Below are 15619 nucleotides of genomic sequence, written 5' to 3'. Positions count from 1 at the left end.
TGAATTATCACCTACATATAAAAATTAAAAAATTAAAAATTCAGGCGTTGCCTAGTATTTACGTATGTCATATAATTCAATCAAAACCAGCCAATGACAGATCATAAGCCCTGTAAACGCCTAGACTTCTAAATTATCTTCTCTTAAATATTCTTCATCTTTGTTGTAATATGTTTATATTGACAGCTTCCTAGGGAGTTGAATCCGGTCCTTGTCTACAAAAATTTGGACAAAGTATTGTTTAAATGAATTTTTATATTCTCTTTATTTGGATTTGAACAGGGTCTAAATAGTTATTGGGATAATATTTATTAAATATTATATTAAATATAAGAACAAAAAATCTACAATAATACCTACGTAAATTTTAGTATCAAAACATAAAAGAATAGACAGACACAAAATAGGAGAAAATAGAAAAATGAAATCATTACTACAATATTTTTTAAATCTTTGAGGTGTGAACGGATTAAGTTGTCATTATTTTTATGCAAAAAACATTAAATTTTGGTATAAATTTGAGAAAAATATTTTAAATCAATCACAGAAATCTGTTCAGTGGAAAAGGTAAGTTCTCTTTAAAAATACATATTGTTCAATTTATGGAAAGCCATGCAACATTTCTTAAATATTAATTATATCGTTATTCGTCGTGGTGACTCAATATACAGGGCTTTAGATTTCACAGAGTAAGGATACGTTTTTTTTTGTAAAAATATATGTTTGTATTAATAAATAAATTAATTAATACGTCGAACTGTTAAATATCCAAATAAAATAAAGTATTTTTTTTAAACTTTTACAATCGAATTTTTAAAATATTGTGTTGTTATTTTTATGATTTAATTAGCGTTATTTGTAGTTAGTTTATTTTTGCGTCTCATATAAAATAACTGATGAAAAAATTAATAGAATCCTTCAGAATAGTTGCTCAGTGCTACATAAAACGTTGATATTATTACCGACAGTTGTGTCCATTATTATTGAGCTATTGTTAAGTATATTAATTTATTTGTTTATATATATGCCCAATGGGCATTTTTAAGGATATCTGAAAACATAGAAATTTATTATAAAAGCAAGTAGAAACACACAATGGTCTATATAGAGGTGTTTATAATTGAATTCGATTCAGTAATCGTGTGAAAGAAGACAACTTGTTATCAAAGTAATCAAGACTGGTATGTTAGTTGGCAGACCTAAAAATTCTGCGCATAGGGGAATTAAAACCATTGTTAGTTCTATGGTTATCGGTATGAAAAAGTAAGTTTTGTCTAAGGTTTCTAGTTGATATATTTAATTTTATTAAGCTCAGTAGCTCGGGCGCATAAAAGAGTGAGTTGAGAATTTTAAATGGGAGTAGAAGGTCTGATTTATTTTAACGGTCTTGTAGAGAAGATATATTTAAGCTCGTTTCTAACTCCTAATACGAATATTGGTCTCTGGATTAGCACAACCTCCAGCCTATCTTTCTTGAAAATCGATGATGAACTGATTCAATATTTTTTGTGTGGACATCATAATATGGAGACCAGATAACAGAGGAATACTCTAGGTGCGGGCGAACTAGGGAACAGAAAAGAGTTTTAAGGATATTGATATTTTTAAGTCATTTGTGCTTCTGTTAATAAATCTAAGGAGTTTTAAAGATTAATTGATAAACTGTTCAATATGAATTGCAAAATAAAGTTTAATGTCAAGTGTAATACCTTAATCTCGTATACTACCTTAATCTCGTATACTAAAGATAATACATGTACATATGATGATATTTCATCATTCGGTGAGTAGGCGTATATGATTGGATTTTCCAGACGAAAAAATCTCATAATCTTGCACTTACTTAAATTGAAATGTAGTTTATTGGATGAGCACCAGGTGCTAAAATACACTTAACCAGATTATAATAGTTAACATTTGTAAAGGAAAAAGTAATAAAGTAATGTGATTATGTTTTTTTTTTAGAAATCAAAATGCTTCGCTTAACGTATTTGATTTTGCTGTTTATCGGAGTATCCAATGCATACCAAGCCATGCTAACTAAAGAAAAAGATCCAGAGGTTTTAAGAAAGTTTCTAATTGCGTCTGTTACAGGAAAAGCTACCCGTAAGTTTGTTTATACATTTTTTAGAATTCTGTTCCTACATTTCTAATCATCTCCTTCATCATTTATTTCGTTGCACCCTTTTTTTTATATATGCGAGTAACTTTATTATTTACCTTGCTTATGATGTACAAGGTTTATATCTCAAAATGGATTTTTCTGCAATTAAATTTCTTTAAATTGATCTTAAGTGTTGGGATCAGCGGGGATATAGGTACTTATGTGGGCTAATAAGGAACTTCTCAGCATTTGCTCATGATGAGAGGAAACCACTTCGAACTCTTCAGGAGAAGCCGGCCTGTTGGCAGTAGTCAACAGGCCTTCCGTTCCACTAGAGGAGTGTTCGGTATTTTGTTCTCTACTTTGGTTTATTTTACCAATTTCCTGCACTATATTGACCATGTATGATACTAACTCTCGTGTAAGTTCTTTATTACCTTTCACCGATGGGACGTCGCATAGATCTTCACCCAAGCTTTTGCATCGCGCCTCCAGCTGCTGTCTTTGAAAACTGAAAAGGAGGCAATGCATCAACAGGTGAAAGACATCTTGAGGAGTTTCATCGTCACATGGACAGCTGTTATTGCACCCAGTGGGGCAAAAAGCATTACATTGGTAAATCAAATGCAGCGTAGTTAGATAAACTGCTACTTAAATGTAAAGTGAACTAGGAACATGAATTATTGCAGTATAGAATCTCTTTTTTAATCAATTTTTTTATGTCGATCTTCCCTGAAATCTAACCTTAAAATTAGTAAGTGAATGCGTCAACCACTTATCTCTGCTCAGTTTTCTTTTTCAGAATTTTCACCGGAGAATTGCCATCCTGATTCTATTTTACAGATTAATCCGTATTTTTATCCGCCCAGAAACTAAAAATGTATAATCAGTAACTCCATGTTTTAGCTCCTGTTAACCAATTTCTGGGTGACGCGCAGAATATGTGGGAGAGGAGCGGAAAATTTGAAGGGGATATTGTCCTGACGCCTGAAGAAATACAGGCCAGGGTGGATGACGTCTCGGGAATGAGAAACGCTATTTTAGACGCATCTAAACTTTGGAAAAAGAAGATCGTTTACTATAAAATTAGCAGAAGTTTCAGTAAGTTCTCCCATATTCAAAATACCTAAAAATATTGAGAATCGGATTGCGGTCCTGTGGCCAGCGTCTCGGACTCACGGATCAAAGGTCCTCGGTTCGTATCCCACTCTACCCCAACTTGATTCCCATTTTCTAATAGTGAGTTATTTACAACTCGTTTAAAATGGCCCTCAAAATTAAAAATTTAAGTAAATCATGAAACGCAACTATTTATTTAAAAAAAAAAATACCATGTATAAATTGTTGAACAAAAAGCAGTACGTTTTTTAAAAATATTTTATGACAAAACACACAATTATTTTTTATGAATATTTAAATTCAATATTTCTCTCCTACTTTCCTTCAATTATTCTTCACCACTCCTCATCAATTTACTTCTTTTCCTTTCCACTATCTCCTTGTTTTGTCCATATTTCATTTATTTTAATACATAGTATATTTATTATTTATAAAGTTTAAATCATCGTCGCTTTATTGAAGTATAATTAAGTAAATACATATTATTAGATGGCAGGCTATACTATGTATCCATTTTTTATGGTATATATTTTTATTCATTTAACCTGTACATCATTTATTATACGAAATAAAAAAATAAATAAAAAAATAACGCATTAACATTATGGTCAAACAATTCAATAAATTTTAGTAAATTACCGACTTTTCTAAATCTACCGGTTTTGAGACGTATTTGTCTCTTCGTTAGGAAATTTATTACACTGATGTGCAAATCCTGCTATACTAAAGTTGACGGGTTGTGGTCCCGTGGGTAGTATCGAGGACTCCGGATTATGAGGTCTGAAGTTAGAGTCCTGTTCTATAACAACTTGTCTCCCAATTTCTTAAACGGTAATTTACGACTAAAAGAAAATGGCCGAAATATTGAAATATTTTGTAAATCATAAGAATGCACATATTCCTAAAAAATATATGGATAAAATCATCTTGCTGATAAGACACACGCGATTAGAAACTATCACTATCGCGAACTGATAACGATTGATTTTTTTTATAACTGTTCACCAAAAAAAAAAAGATTTTAAAATAAAATATTTTAATTCTTTTGTTTTATTCTTTTTATTGACTTTGAATATAAATTTTAATGTCTGTTTTCATTATTATTATTTTTGTTGGATAATGTATTAATAATAATAATACAAAACTAACCATGATACAATTGCTGTAAATACAAGATAATAAAACAAAGGTATACATGTTGGCCTCGTGGTGTAATGGTCAGCGCATTTGCGTACCATGCAAGAGGTTCGATTCCCGACATGTTTTTTTTTTTATTAAAAAATAAATATTTGCGTTTTTATGATTTACCCAAATATTTAATTTTGAGGGCCATTTTCAACGAGTTGTAAATAACTCACTATTAGAAAATGGAATCGAGTTGGGGTAGAGTGGGATTCGAATCACGGACCTTTGTACCGTGAGTTCGAGACTCTAGCTACAGGATTACAACCCGATTTCGCCACAACGGTTGATATGAAATATTTATTTAAAGGGTGTTTTCACAGCAGAATATTTCATAGTCTCTGGACTAGTACCTAAAGCGTAAGATTGATCACCTGACATTGATGAACCAATAAAAAAAAGCACATATGTCAGAAAAAAACTGATTGTGTCAATTATGTAAAGGTATAATTTCTTATTTCAGCTCCCGATCAAAAACGCATCATCAAATCAGCTATGAATGAAATTTCGCGAAATTCGTGTGTGCGGTTTTCCAAGAAATGGTTTTGGAACCCCAACTACATCAATATTAATGTAAGTCTTATTTGTGGATTAATTTCTTGCATTCAATTCAATTTTACTGCTTTATTTAGCGGTCTCGCTTTTCTTCATACAAACATTTTTTTGTATTTTTTCCCTGAATTGTGGCTAAGAAGAGTGTTTGTTTCTTCACACAAGATATTTACCGTTGACGTGTCCCTATCATTGTTTTTTTGATAAATTGTTTATTATAAACTAAAACCAAACGAAAACCGTTAGAAGTGCCCAGTTTAATGTGCCGTCTTTGGACGTATTTTTATTTTATTTTGTTTTTTATTTTTATTTATAAAGAAAAAACAACAGTTGTTATATAAGAATACAAAATATAAAAAATGGACATACATCCAGTAAAAGTTTTTCACCAATATAATGAGAGAACATGTTACACAGTAAAGAGAAACATACTATATTATAAAATTTAATTTATTTAACTTTTTGTACATATTGTTATTTGTACATTGGCGGTCTTATTGCCAAATAGCAATTTCTTCCCACCAACCAATAAAATAAAAGTTTTATATTCTTATAATTCAAGTTACAGAACATATACAATAGAAAAAAAAAAGATTAAAAAGCTAAAGGTATACAAAAATAGAAATAAACGCATTTAACAATATTTTGAGTTAGTCCAAACTTTTGTAGACAAGGACTGGATTCAACTCCCTAGGGAGCTGTTTATATTAAAATATTGATGTACAGATGTTTAAATATAGGCAGAATGGTGAATGTTTCACAGTGCGTAAAGTGGCCACTTAAACCAGCCATTGACAGGTCATAAGCCCTGTAGATGCCTAGACTTCCATATTATCTTTTCTTAAATGTTCTTCATCTCTGTTGTAATATGTTAATATAAACGTATTTGTTTATAAATTACCTTAAATCTAAACTATTACTCAGTGGGAAAAAAGAAAAAAGAGGAAAGAGGAAAAAGAAAAGGAGGAGAGATTAAGGAAGAGAAGGGAGGTGTTTCTTCAGACGTGATTTAAACAGAGATAATGTAGTAACATCTTTGATGGTGGATGGGAAATGATTCCACAGTCGAGCCGCATGGACACTATATGAGTTAGAGAAGAAAGAGGAATTGTGGATGGGTATTAAGAGAGTGCTTTGAGAATAAGAACGAAGAGGTAAACCATGAAATGATAAGCGTTGAAATTTTTCACGCAGGTATATAAGACCGTTAGGACTATGAAGTACATTGAACAGAAGTGAGAGGGAGAGGTCTCTCCGCTGTCTAATTTTGAGCCATTTCAGTTGCCTGACATGAGAAAAAAAAGAGCTCGTAAGAAGGTTAAGAGATGTGTAAATAGAGTGGATTTTTTTTTTTTTTTTATTTATTCACAATTTTAAAAAACCCGTTAGGGTTACATTAGAAATTTAATATTGTCTAGTCATTTTATGTCTCGTCTAGTCTAGTTAGTTCAGTCATCATGTGCTTTTTCAGATTGATTTTAAATTTGTCTCCATTAAAAGTTTTCAAGTAGTAAGGTAGGTCGTTGTAGTGTTTAAGTCCATAATGTAGTATTTTTGACTGTCCTGTGTTTGTCTTTGCTTTTTCAATATGATAGTGTTTTTGTTGTCTGGTGTTATATTTATGTATGTCAGCATTTTTGACTAATATTATGTCGTCGTCTTGTATGTTTCCCAGTGTTATTTTGTGCACAATTTTTAAGGTCTCAATTTTAGTCAAGTAGTTTATGTCAAACTGGTGTGTTTTTTTGTACAGTTCAGTCGTAGAGGTCAGGTAGGGTAGGTTTTATGTTAGTTTAAGAATTTTGTTTTTTTTGTCTTTGTATTCTTGTTATGGGAGGAGAGGGGTTTTCACAATATAGTTAACCAATTCAAAATTTTGATGTAATTAAGTAAACATATTAAAAGGAACATAAACTTATATACACTGACAAATGTTTCATTTTACAGTGTTTCAAAAAGGTTTTTTTGAAGTCACAAAATTTTGTATTAAAAATATCTCGGCGAATCACTCCCTCCAGCAAAATGTGACTCACTGCGACCCTACTCACAGTTCAAATCCCACGCACTTAAATACTGAAAATGTCGGAGGTATTTAGTCTGTCATACTAAAGTTAAGTGATCTAGGGTTAAAAATAATTTACAACTTCTATCTATGCAGTTAGATTTTTAGCGTTAGGGTGATTTTTTAAGATAACTGCAATGAAATTTGTTTTCAGGCAAACAATTCTGGATGCTATTCATACGTAGGTATGGTTGGAGGTGCCCAAGTACTCAATTTAGAACCTGCTTGTGTTACCCAAGGAATCGTCGTCCACGAGTTCTTGCACGCTCTCGGCTTCTACCACATGCAGAGCACCTACACCAGAGATGACTGGGTTGCTATTAACTGGCCTAAGATTATTCCAGGTAAAAATGCAGTATAATTATCAAAAGCGGATTATTCAATACCCAAAATCAACACATCTTTTGAACAGATTTTTTTTGTAGCCCCAAGAGTGTAGATAAAAATTCATAGTTTTCCAAAACGAAAAACTTTTTTAGAAGAAATATTCCTTATTGAGTATTCAATAAATATATATAAATAGCGTGGATGCTCAAACTAGAGAGAGATAATTATTCTTATGCTGAAATAGAGTCAATGTTAAATATTTCTAGTCTACAAAAACATAGAACTAATATTGACTCCATATATATGTTCGGCATACTAAATGGTATACTCGATGTTCCATCATTACTGGGACAAGTAAAATTCAATATTCCGACTCGTAGGATGAGAAACAGTGAAGTACTGTTCATCGATCAGCATAGAACAAACTATGGCCTAAATTCTCCAATGACCCGCCTTTGTCGTATTGTTAACTCAAGACAGGATCTGGACTTTTTTGGTTTAAGTTTACAACGATTTAAACGAGCACTAAATAAATAGTCCAGATCTTGTCTCGATGTCCCTTATGTTTGTCAATGCTTCTTTCTTTTTTCTTTAAATGTTTTAAACTACTCTTTTATTGTAATATTTAAACCTTATAAATTGTATACATGGACAATGTCCGTTAATAAATAAATAAATAAATAAATAAATAAATAAATAAATAAATAAATAAATAAATAAATAAATAAATAAATAAATAAATAAATAAATAAATAAATAAATAAATAAATAAATAAATAAATAAATAAATAAATAAATAAATAAATAAATAAATAAATAAATAAATAAATAAATAAATAAATAAATAAATAAATAAATAAATAAATAAATAAATAAATAAATAAATAAATAAATAAATAAATAAATAAATAAATAAATAAATAAATAAATAAATAAATAAATAAATAAATAAATAAATAAATAAATAAATAAATAAATAAATAAATAAATAAATAAATAAATAAATAAATAAATAAATAAATAAATAAATAAATAAATAAATAAATAAATAAATAAATAAATAAGTGAAGCATGCGAACATCACCAGACGCCTCCAAGAGACCCTGTGGTTAGCAAGCACTTCTTTCTATTCCCACATCAATTCCACGTCCTGAGTTTCGCTAAATAAAGCCGAGCGATCGTCATTGATGGTTTTTCAGGACGTTGGAAGGTGTGAAAAAGAGGCAAATTGGGTTAACGCTTTTCTGAGGCATCCGCAGTATGTCCAAGCCAGGCTCGTCACCCCACCCTTCACCGAACTCGTTATATGAGACTAATGGGTCCATTCTGGGACTTCAATGTTAGTTATGAAATCGAGCCACCTTATGCCCAATATTCTCCCCACGCACTTATTCTCAAAACTCAAAAGTGTGGGGTTTTGAGTTATAGTAATATGCCATGATTTGGGACAAATAATTTTTAATTAAACCATAAAGAAATTGCGCAGACAAATTTATCAAAGTCTTTGCGAGAATTCCTCGTTGGTTAATAGAGGATCTGACTCGACCAAGGATTTAAATTTATTTATTTATTTTATTAGGTAAACAAACAGTATGTACACATATATTGCCAATTTCTTCGTATATTAGAGTAAGAAACTCATGCACACACCAAAAAAATTGTTTACACTTAATACAATAATTTAAATTATGTTCAATATAATAAATGTAAAAGTAACGAAATGAAAAAATATCTATATAATAATAATGTTAAACGTCTGCTTCTCTCAAAATTTCAAAAATTTTTGACCTAAATTTACATACATTGTCACAAAAAATATCAGTCTCGGTAAATATATTGTTATATTGGTCGCATATTCTAGGTATTGTAGATTGTTTAAAATATGTCATCATCAAATTTTAAGGGCCATCCAGATTTACTATAATATTATAGATATTTTTTGGCCGATTTAAACCTTTGAAACAGATATTGACAGATATGTGCTGATAGCACGTCACCTCAAACTTCTTTAATGGCGTCAGTAACCTTGCTAGCATTTAATCCCTGCCCTTGGTTGAAAAAATTTACATTGCCTTCAAGTAATTTTCTGTATTTACTTTACTGTTAATGGACATAAACTGGACTCAAACGGCAGGTCATAAAATACACCATTTTTTTATGGATCCCTGAAAAGTTCCATCGTAATTAAATATATTTAGGCATAAAAACTCAAAAAGCCTTGTTGCTGAATGATGGCAAGGAATATCACTACCCACAAACTAAAATGACATTTATGACGTGCTTGTATCGTGTCTATTTAAGCGTCATTGATTCTGGCATATTTTTTTAAACTGTCACATGTTTCAAAAGTCATGTTCCAGAGTATCACTAATCTAACTATTTTATTTTTTAAAGACTACATAACGATTTAATATTATACACGCAAACGTCAGTGTATAATATGTCGTGGCAAGATTGTCATTTTAGACGGGAACCATATTCGATACCCAAATTACAAGACGAGTAGCCGTATAACTTGGTATTTTACAATTTTCCCAGCCACGTTATGCCGCTTTGTCAATTAGGAAGATTTTAGATATTTTAAAAAGAGTATTAGGTTAACTGATATCATCATCATTCCCTTTCTGCACCTAAGGTCCATATGGCACTGCATTGGTAATCGAATCGCAGCGTATCTTGATCTTTTTTGTTACATGAAGGTAAGATGATCAGTCTTATATTTCAGGTACCAGTCCAGGGACTATGAAATATTCTAGTATGAAAATACCCTTTTAAATAAATATTTTATATCAACCATGTTGGGAATCGAACCCGAAATCGAATGCGCTGACTATTACACCACGAGACCGACAAAGTGATATAATAACATAAAATTCAAGGCTTTACATAAAAAAACGTTAAGGCTGATCATCCGGTTAACTGGAATGAATAAATAAATATACCATTCAATATATTGAGATTTCTACTGGCATATCTTGGTGGAACTGCATTTTAATTATAATAATTAAAATACGTATATAGTTTTATTCCACTTTTATTTATAATTTTTTACCAGTGACAGGGTTTCGTCGTGACCGACATCGTCAAACTGGTGGGAAACTAAACAAATGTCTATGTTTTATACAAGTGCAAGCAGGGGTTGTAAATCATGATTTTATATATGTATGGAAATAAAAGAATTTAAATTAAAATCATTTAAGTATAAGGTAATAACAATTATAAGAATATAATAGAATAAGTTTATAACAACTATAAGAATAAAATGATTTTAATTTAAATTCTTTTATTTCCATAATTATATAAAATCATGTTTTACAACCCCTGCTTGCACTTGTATAAAACATAGAAAATTAATTAGTCTCCCACCAGTTTGACGATGTTAGTCACGACGAAACCTGGTCACCGGTAAAAATTTATTAATAAAAGTGGAATAAAACTGTATACGTATTTTTATCAATATAATTATGCCATTCTATGTGGCGTGTGGTTATTCAGCCAAAATGAAATATAGTTAATCTTCGTTTGGCCCTTTTACAATACGGAGCTGTTCAGTCATTTGGCTAGCCAACATGTCCTCCTGATAAAATGACAATACGACTTAACTTGTTCTAAAACGATACGAATCGTTATTGATTTGTTTGCTTTTATTTTAGGAACGGAGCCTAACTTCGCCAAATACTCGAACACCCAATTGACCAATTTCAATGTTACCTACGACTACGGCAGTGTGATGCACTATTCCCAATATGCATTCAGTATTGATGGATCCAAGACTATAACCCCACTGAAGGTAAATCAATTTCTTGTTTTTGCAATCCATCGACAAAGGTATGGACTTCTAATCAAATAAAAGATTACCGGACACAAAACGCGTGGATCTCTTCAAGTGAAACGGAAGGTCTACTTTGGCCTTATGCTGAACTCATTCGTCTTTAGAATCGTATGCGACTTCCGTAATTCGGCGAGTGACGGCATTCTTGAACCGAATGCAGTCAATTGAAAACCAATCGACTTTATCTCGAGCGCCCCAAAGCACTCGACATTGACAATCGAACGCGACATCTTAACTTCAGCTGTCAAACTTCCTTTTTGTAAAACGCTCGGTGTTCATGTTTGAATGACGAGTAGGTATTTTTGTTGTATTTTTACTTAAAATTTACAACACTGATCAATGTTATGATGATAGTGTATCAACAAATGTGCAACAAATATAACTGTACTTATTTTCAATCCATTATCAAATTATGTTTCACAAGAAACATGATTTCAAAATTATTTTTTCGCTCGTCAATTTCAAAATCCGTATTTGAGATATGTATTAAACAATATTTAAAAATCCATTAAATTAATATGAAATATTTCTAATAACATGTAGATGTGTGTTATGTCAAAGGCAAATCATAATTATCGATGTTGCAGTGTCTCAGTAAAACGGTTTTTTTTTTTTTCATAATATTCCATATTTAAAATATTCAACGGAAGAAGTCTGACTAGAAACAATAAAGGTTTACGTGTGGCAGGAGAGCCATAGATAAATACGTATTTGTTGGTGTTGCCACTTTCTCGTTTGTCTTTGTAATTAAATTATCAGAGGGATTTCAAGAATAGCATTATGACAAAGCAATCGAGATGCTCTATCGACTATTGTCGATTGGGTGACAAAATGTCTCATCTTTCCAGCATAAGGCTCCTGTTGTTCTCAGGGTGAGAGGTGTATTTCAGAATGTAAAAAAATATCTCGTAATGCGTACCCTTTCTCAATGTACCTATTACGAGATGAAACACATTTTAGATAAGTGTATGTGAAAGTTAGGACTTATAGTCTGTCGTTGGCTGGTATAAGTGGCTACTTTTCTCACTGTGTAACTTTAACTACTTTGTCAAGTGTTCGCCAGAATTTTTATTAAATTTTGATACTTCTTTTAATACCAGTTGGTTTAATCAACAATGTGATTGCCTAGACTACTATATTCCCGTCTCTTAAATGTTCGCCATCTCTGTTGTGATACATATATGAGTATTTATTTAAAACGATATTTTATGAATAAAATTATACATTTTTAAAGTTTTGACATTTCAATTTTCGAATTTTCAATAAAAATAAAATCTCACCAAGTCACTTTCTGTAGCTTGTTGGTGGAGATTAATATTTTTTATTTTTTTTTATTTTATTTATTGGGGATATCAACAGTAATACATTTAACAAAAATACAACAAACAAAATTTACAGAGAATAAAACCAATGACAGATATCCACAGAAATACATTAAATACACATACAATACATACTAGTGTGTTTGTGTGAGTGTAAGTAAGTGAGAGGGTGGGTGTTATATTAGAATGAGGGTGGACATGTGTGTAAATATTGCACAAGTGTCAAGTGTCGAAAATATAAATATATTTAAAATATTAAGAATTAGAGATAAAATATAATAAAATAAAATAAAATAAGATAAAATAAGACTTTATTATTGAAACTAAGTATAAGACAAAAAAGTATGTTTTAAGACGCGCATTTTAAATGTTATTTTTTTACAATCAAATGGATCAATAAGGGGAAAGTTCAAATTCAAATACTGACTTATAAAATATTGTCTCTATTTATAAAAAATAAATATACAGATATAACTGGGCCCAAAAATATTCAATATGTTACCCAAAGATTGCAAAACCATGACCCGGAATAAATTTAATAAATTTGTAAAAAAATGTTTACTGGGTTTAGGTCGAGAAAAATGGGAAAATTTACTTAAAATACATTCCTAAATAATAAATTAATAATGTATAACTGTAAAGTAAATTAACAAGTAGGTAGTAATATTATTGATTATTTTTTGCATAAAAATGTCTGCCTTAAAACAGGTTGTACCTAGTTAGGCAGACTAGACATGATCCAGAAAAATCTATTACCTAAGTGTGTATGTAGTAGATAAAATAATTGTTATTTTTGTTAATAAACTTTTATTAATTAACAGCCGGGAAGATCAGAATATACATGTATATACAACTAAAAAAAAATATCTATTTTTTTATTTTTTATTACAAGCAAATATATGGAAAATTAAAATATTCACACATAAGCTACTATTTAAACATAAACTTTTGATTGAGTAGCTACTCTCTTATTTTGCTCTTCCTACATTGTGTGTTAAATTTAAGTTCTTTTGGCAATAAATTAAAAAAACTAGGTACTAAATATTTGAGAGCTCTATTACCATACATTTGGTACCACCAAACCATCATTATACGTAAAGCGTGTATTGTGGTTATGTTTGAGAGGAATTTTGAATGTATTACTATTAAATTGTTCTAAAATGATGCAAAGCCACAGTAATCCTCGAAGAGGCAGAGTTTTAAGTGTTTTGTACAGGAGAACATTATCACTTTTTTGTTCGTAAATCTCTGCTGGTTAAATTCTCTCAACTATAGAGTATTGTAGACCCTAGATCATTTTAATATTAGTTTTACACGAATGTCCTACGACTTTCTACCATATCTTATTAATGATTCTACTTAAGAAAAAGAAATAATGTGTAATAAGTGGTTTTAGAAAAAATAAAAGATAAAAAGTACTCACAAGAGTCCGCAATCGATCACAAAGTTTAAAAATATGACAATCGGATTTAAAATTATGATATTTATCTCAATAACCCTCTAGGGGTTAAAATTACGCCTTTGTCTACTAATATTTGGACAAATTCAAAATACCATTCTATTATATCTATCTATTTGAGATGTATTATATGAAATGTATGTTTTGTTGTTTTAAAACTTTTTTTTCTGTTTTTAGACCACAACTTTGACTATTGGTCAACGCGTCCAAATGAGCGCAAGTGACATCATGAAACTCAACATGCTCTACTCTTGTCCAGGATATGTCTGAAGAAGGAATTTAATGAGATTTTCGTATTTTTAAATATTGTAAATCAAACAAGCAATCAAGATGTTCAAAATAAACGCAGAGAGATTAAAATCCATAGACGATTGACGCTTCCTTTGCGATCCAGCAGAATAAATAAGATTATATTTTAATAAAAATCTTTATTCTTTTATCACCGAATGTTTTAATTGTACAAAATTATTTATTGAATACAAAAAATACAAGAACTTTGTTTTCAACACTTTTTTTTTTTTCAAGCTTCTTCGTCAAGGTTAACGTAACTAGTGAATTGATTCCTTTTTTTTTTATCATGTTCACTTAATACTACACGTGGACCCAATAAATCAAGTCGTTTTTTCCTTACACGGGTGGTAATTTGATATCAATATTTTCGAAGTTAGACAGGAGAGGACTATAAGAAATATTGTTTATTTGGTTATTCATTATTATTTTCTTATTATGAATAGCTTTTTTAATTTCTAAGATTTCAAAATTGTCTTATTTATTTATTTATTTATTTATTTATTTATTTATTTATTTATTTATTTATTTATTTATTTATTTATTTATTTATTTATTTATTTATTTATTTATTTATTTATTTATTTATTTATTTATTTATTTATTTATTTATTTATTTATTTATTTATTTATTTATTTATTTATTTATTTATTTATTTATTTATTTATTTATTTATTTATTAACGGACATTGTCCATGTATACAATTTATAAGGTTTAAATATTACAATAAAAGAGTAGTTTAAAACATTTAAAGAAAAAAGAAAGAAGCATTGACAAACATAAGGGACATCGAGACAAGATCTGGACTATTTATTTAGTGCTCGTTTAAATCGTTGTAAACTTAAACCAAAAAAGTCCAGATCCTGTCTTGAGTTAACAATACGACAAAGGCGGGTCATTGGAGAATTTAGGCCATAGTTTGTTCTATGCTGATCGATGAACAGTACTTCATTGTTTCTCAATCTACGAGTCGGAATATTGAATTTTACTTGTCCCAGTAATGATGGAACATCGATTATACCATTTAGTATGCCGAACATATATATGGAGTCAATATTAGTTCTACGTTTTTGTAGACTAGAAATATTTAACATTGACTCTTATTTTACTCTGTCTTATTTTAATATTTCATTTTCAACATGAAGTACTTTTAATCCAGTGTCTTTATTAAAGTTATGATTATTCTCAGATTAAAAGTAAATAAAAAATTAGTGGTTGAAAACAAAGTTGTTTTATTTATTTTATTATAATGAATAACCACAAAGTTAGTGCTTCAAATATAAATTTTATAATATTTATTTATTATGGAAATCATCCAGCCTTTTTAACAAAATCAAGGTACCAGAAAACCATTTTAAAAAGTAAGACCA

General features: G+C 29.8%; 1 protein-coding gene across 1 annotated transcript; it reads left to right on the top strand.

Annotated features, from left to right (window-relative positions):
• Nucleotides 1-557: 557 nt before the first annotated feature.
• On the top strand, nt 558-14550 carry LOC148274540 (hatching enzyme 1.2-like). Its single transcript, XM_088236969.1, has 7 exons — nt 558-567; nt 1966-2106; nt 3011-3205; nt 4869-4978; nt 7174-7363; nt 11000-11136; nt 14137-14550. The coding sequence occupies exons 2-7, from the start codon at nt 1974-1976 to the stop codon at nt 14227-14229; spliced, it is 858 nt and encodes a 285-aa protein (XP_088093095.1). The 5' UTR covers nt 558-567; nt 1966-1973; the 3' UTR covers nt 14230-14550.
• Nucleotides 14551-15619: the final 1069 nt, after the last annotated feature.

This window comes from Micrasema longulum, unplaced genomic scaffold, assembly GCF_059751315.1.
Source record: "Micrasema longulum isolate JH-2025_06_02 unplaced genomic scaffold, ASM5975131v1 h1tg001627l, whole genome shotgun sequence".
NCBI lineage: Eukaryota > Metazoa > Arthropoda > Insecta > Trichoptera > Brachycentridae > Micrasema > Micrasema longulum.
Note: the sequence above shows the minus strand (reverse complement) of the source record. Positions and strands in the feature narration are given on the sequence as shown.